The sequence below is a fragment of the Penaeus japonicus genome, unplaced genomic scaffold (assembly GCF_977035675.1).
Source record: "Penaeus japonicus unplaced genomic scaffold, GWHDUDI00000001_assembly GWHDUDI00000002, whole genome shotgun sequence".
In the NCBI taxonomy this organism is placed as follows: Eukaryota; Metazoa; Arthropoda; class Malacostraca; order Decapoda; family Penaeidae; genus Penaeus; species Penaeus japonicus.
Window position 1 is genome coordinate 40,493,965 of NW_028234404.1, and position 5,000 is coordinate 40,498,964.

The 5,000-nt window shown below is 43.1% G+C and overlaps 2 protein-coding genes across 2 annotated transcripts in view; one reads left to right on the top strand and one right to left on the bottom strand.

Moving 5' to 3' along the window:
- Window positions 1-1,388: 1,388 nt before the first annotated feature.
- On the top strand, window positions 1,389-3,974 carry LOC122259198 (elongation factor 1-alpha). Its single transcript, XM_043025823.2, has 3 exons — window positions 1,389-1,459; window positions 2,291-3,083; window positions 3,256-3,974. The coding sequence occupies exons 2-3, from the start codon at window positions 2,331-2,333 to the stop codon at window positions 3,886-3,888; spliced, it is 1,386 nt and encodes a 461-aa protein (XP_042881757.1). The 5' UTR covers window positions 1,389-1,459; window positions 2,291-2,330; the 3' UTR covers window positions 3,889-3,974.
- A 791-nt stretch (window positions 3,975-4,765) lies between these two features.
- Window positions 4,766-5,000, bottom strand: part of LOC122259199 (mediator of RNA polymerase II transcription subunit 29) — a 21,872-nt gene continuing 21,637 nt past the window's right edge. The window contains exon 5 of the mRNA XM_086545554.1: window positions 4,766-5,000. This exon is cut by the window's right edge and continues 99 nt beyond it. Coding sequence (XP_086401680.1) covers window positions 4,815-5,000 — 186 coding nt within the window. The 3' untranslated portion in view covers window positions 4,766-4,814.

Consider the following 5,000-nt stretch of genomic DNA (forward strand, 5'->3'; position numbering starts at 1 on the left):
TTGCGTTTTGAAATGAGTTGACGTCCTTAAACAAACACGTGGGTATCGCCTATGTTGACAAACACGGGCGGCCGAAAGGGTTGTTTTGAAAGTGAATTCAATGCAAAGCCCGATGACTTTTGTCGAGACCGGTTTAGATGGAACACACTTAATTACGGAAAGTATTGTAATTTTGAGGAATAAGGAGCGTATGTTACACATTATGCGTTTGCTGTAAGTTTTAGTCCACAGAAATAGTTAAATGGCGATTAGGTGGTTAGTAGTTACCAAGTATACGACACAGTTGTATGTGTTGCTAATGTGCATTATCAAGTTTTTAGTGTTAAGTTATTTAATCGGTAGACTACAACATTTCACCCCTAGCTTGAAAGTTCAAATTGCTTATTTAGCAGCTATTGTCTTGCAGTGTATGTCAGTTATAGTTGTAATGCGTGAATTGAGACCACTATTAATGTCATGTATGTTATTAAATAAAGTACATTTAGGAAAAATAAAATGATAAAATACATTGAACGCAGACCATATAAACGGGTTTCTAGTAACTATCCCTCGAATTTATTGGGCGCAACATGGCATTTCATTATTCGTCTGAATGAATGTAGCTCTTGTTTCACCTGTACAGTATATTGGTAAATCTTGAGCCTTGGTTCAAGAGTGGAAGATACCGCAATGTTTGAAGCTAAAGCCAAAAACTGTATCTACCGTCTGTAGGGCCCATGGGATGTGACGGGGTCAAAGGGAGCGGGGGGGGGGGGGGCCTTCCCGTGGGAACTTGATTGCCATACACATGTAGGATAAGTTTTAAATCCCGATTTTATTGAATTACCATTTGATTTTGCCTGTATTTTTTCCCTTATATAATCGGGGAACTGTTCAAAAACTCCAGTAATGTAACAAGGTTGTGATCGAAAATGAAACGTGCCGCAAAAAAATGTTTACGCCCATTTATACAGGGAAATCAAGACTGTTTTATAACAGTAGATAATTATGTGCAGTAAAATCACATTCTATATACTTTTTATTTCATTCGAGTAAGCTTAGATACCTGTTACCCAGTTATATACCAATGGACATCCAAATATCCATAATTTTATCGGACGAAGGATAAACCATATGGCGGTGAATCGAGAAATTGATTGGTCTGGAACTAGCATGTTCCTGACGTCAGATGACGTCACCAATCCTTTCTTTATACGTGCTTTCACATTGGCTTTTATTTTTTTTCTCTCGAGGAATGAATTTTCTCATTTTATCCACTCCACAAAAGTGAGCTCGTCACTTGTTTAAAGGGCTTTAATCGAAGCGGTATTACACCACGTGGAGTGCGGTTCGTGAGTCACATGGTGACAAGTGACCGCGTGGCTCCTCCAGCGTCAGTCGAGCCCGGTTCTCTGAGCAGTACGCACGCGCCTGGGCTGCCTCGGATTACAAAGCTTGATTCTAGTCAAACCTCTTCTTGGTGAGTGTCTTGGTACTTTTGGGAGCGAAGCCTGGGGTATGTTGTGGTGTTTGTGTGGTAGGTTTGGGGTTGGTTATTTTTGGGTTTTGAGGGATTTTTCGTTGGGATTTTGCGTATGGTGAGCCAGCCGTCTGTCCGTGCAGCTGTTTTCTGGCAACAAGTTCTTTTGTTCTGTAATTTTTTCCCCCACCATGCTTTACCGATGGTGAGGAGTGAATCGCTCTTTTACCGTTTTATGACTTGGTATGTTTTTGTTCTTACAACTTTTTAATAAGTTCTTAAACAAGAAAGTTGCCTTGTTAACATGCCGGCTGGTGTTGGAGGGGTGGTGTGGGGTGGGGGTGAGGGAGGGAGGGGGTATAACGGAGGAATAAATTAGTCTAAGGTCCATTAAAACATGCAAACGTATTTACCACTTGCATAGCATAGGCTCTTTTTTCTAAGTTTCACAAAATCTAAGGTGTATTTTGACCAGAAATAAGACGACGCCGCCGCCACGCCCGGAAAGCGTGGCTGGCTGGCTGGTCGGGTGTGCCGGCTCCCACCACCACCATATGGGACCGTGTTTTGCACTTGGTTACTGCTTTGTTACATTAGTTCCTTCCAGTTTCTATTTAAATTGGGTAGCAAAGAAGTTATTAACCTATAGAATGTATTATGATTACCAGAAATGTAAAACTTGTAGCTTAAAAGGTCATGTTAAAATGTTAACTTGCTATATATCCTAAGTCTTGCGTATTTATTTTCAATTATTACTTTTAAGCTGTGCAGTTGGATTAACACTATAAATTCATATTTTAGGAAATTTGACATACTTCCCCATTTTTCCAGATCAACGAGCTTCCGGTCTAACTCGTTCTAACTCGCAACCATGGGCAAGGAGAAGATCCATATTTCCATCGTGGTGGTGGGCCACGTAGACTCTGGCAAGTCCACCACGACCGGTCATCTCATCTACAAATGTGGTGGCATCGACAAGCGTACCATCGAGAAGTTCGAGAAGGAGTCCTCCGAGATGGGCAAGGGCTCCTTCAAGTACGCCTGGGTGCTGGACAAGCTGAAGGCTGAGCGCGAGCGTGGTATCACCATCGACATTGCCCTGTGGAAGTTCGAAACCAACAGGTTCTACGTGACCATCATCGATGCCCCTGGCCATCGTGATTTCATCAAGAACATGATCACGGGAACCTCCCAGGCTGACTGCGCTGTGCTGATCGTTGCCGCCGGTACTGGCGAGTTCGAAGCTGGCATCTCGAAGAACGGGCAGACCCGCGAGCACGTGTTGCTGTGCTTCACCCTGGGTGTAAAGCAGCTGATTGTTGCCGTCAACAAGATGGACAGCACCGAGCCCAAGTACTCCGAGGAACGTTTCAAGGAAATCCACAAGGAAGTGAGCGCCTACGTCAAGAAGGTCGGCTACAACCCAGCTATTGTCCCCATCATCCCCATCTCCGGGTTCAACGGCGACAACATGCTGGAGAAGTCCGAGAACATGGGTTGGTGGAAGAAGCAGAAGATCTCTCGCAAGAGCGACAACTATGAATTCGAGACCCTCTTCGATGCTCTGGACAACATCGAGCCCCCCACCAGACCCCTGGACAAGGCCCTCCGTCTTCCCCTTCAGGTAAGCATCGTCCTGGCTTGACTTTTCTTAATGATTTTGTTAAATCTAGATGTAAATGCCTAAAGTAGATTGAACCAAGTTTTGGCAAGTAAATGTAACGAAAGGATAATTTCTGCTGCAGTAATTCCAATTTCCAATATGAGGTACTAATGTGGTCTTCCTTTTCTTGCAGGACGTATACAAGATTGGAGGTATTGGAACAGTGCCTGTGGGCCGTGTGGAGACTGGTATCCTGAAGCCAGGTATGGTTGTCAACTTTGCCCCCACTGGCCCTACCACTGAGGTGAAGTCTGTGGAGATGCACCACGAAGCTCTTACCGAGGCCGTCCCCGGAGACAACGTTGGCTTCAACGTGAAGAACGTGTCCGTGAAGGATCTGAAGCGTGGTTTCGTGGCTTCCGACTCGAAGAACGACCCTGCCAAGGAAGCCGCTGACTTCACTGCCCAGGTGATCGTCCTGAACCACCCTGGCCAGATCCAGGCTGGCTACTCACCTGTGCTGGATTGCCACACCGCTCACATTGCCTGCAAGTTCGCTGAACTGCTGACCAAGATCGACAGGCGTACTGGTAAGGAACTGGAGGCAGGACCCAAGCACGTCAAGTCTGGAGACTCGTGCATCGTCAAGATGGTTCCCAGCAAGCCCATGTGCGTGGAGACCTTCCAACAGTATGCTCCTCTTGGACGTTTTGCTGTGCGTGACATGAAGCAAACGGTGGCTGTGGGTGTGATCAAGGAGGTCAACAAGAAGGATCAGTCTGGCAAGACCACCAAGGCCGCAGAAAAGGCCCTCAAGAAGAAGTAACCTACATCTTAAAGGCATAGAGTTTTACTGTGTTATCTAGTCTTTAAGATGAATAATTTTTTTTATAAAATAAACCTAATGATGTATTTGATTTATTTGTGACCCATTTTCATTTTCTGGAAGAAAGTTTAAGGACACAGTATTATTACTCCCATAATTCTAAGTTCATCAATCTCAAGTTAATTAATGGAAGTGTTTGATAAACAGGAATAACATTTCCTTCAATAGTTTGTAGACCTATTGAAGAGGCATTTCTCTCTGCCTGTATCTCCATTTGAGTTTCATGCTGAATACAAAATTGCTCTTTGTGCATTAAATGTTGGTGTAAAATTTAAACTTTGTATCTTCAATTGAAACAAGAATAATATTGTGAAGCAGATATTGCAATATCTAATATACATGGCCATGCTCTAAATACCTTTAGAATTGAATTGCGTAGGGGAATTATGTCCATGCAAGTTTAAATTTGATAATTGGGCTGTACATTAAAAGGTTGATATTTAAAAATGAACTTGATATTGTAGAAATTACTTGTCCACTAAATATGAACCCATGAAAATAAAGATCTAGAAGCACAAATTGAAGTTGAGTAAATCTTTAAAGGTAAGATGTCATAGCTAACCATGTTTAGCAAAGCCTTACCAAGACTTTTCCTGCTGAAATACAAGATTCATTGATCTACAAACTAGGGGGAAGAGGCATTAACCCTCTCTGGACGGGTGGTACAGTACTGTACCGCTCACTCAAAAGCCCAGTGGCCGGGCGGCACAGTATTGTGCCAGCCATTTAATTGATTTAGGCCTAATAATTTGAAAGCCCCGGCATTGTGACATTCAAGGCTAGAATGGGTTAAAATGTAAGGATAAAGAAAACCATGTTTACATTTATATTTAATGACGAACTTTACAGAAATATGAAAGCCGATATCAATTGCTGCTATCCATAGTTGTCATTGTTGTAGTATTCATGTTTGACATACTAGTGGCAGCATCCACAAGGGCAGTATGGATGTCCTTTGCATAAACAACTTGGTTTCGAACAGTAGAGAGGTAATGGGCATATTTTTGGACGTCCACTGGAGGTGTTGAAATCGGATTAGGTGTGTATTTTTG

Excerpts from the sequence above, each read along its gene's own strand:
- LOC122259198 (XM_043025823.2), top strand. The coding sequence starts at position 2,331 with ATGGGCAAGGAGAAGATCCATATTTCCATCGTGGTGGTGGGCCACGTA. Across the intron at positions 3,084-3,255 it reads CCCTCCGTCTTCCCCTTCAG|GACGTATACAAGATTGGAGG; the intron begins GTAAGCATCGTC and ends CTTTTCTTGCAG.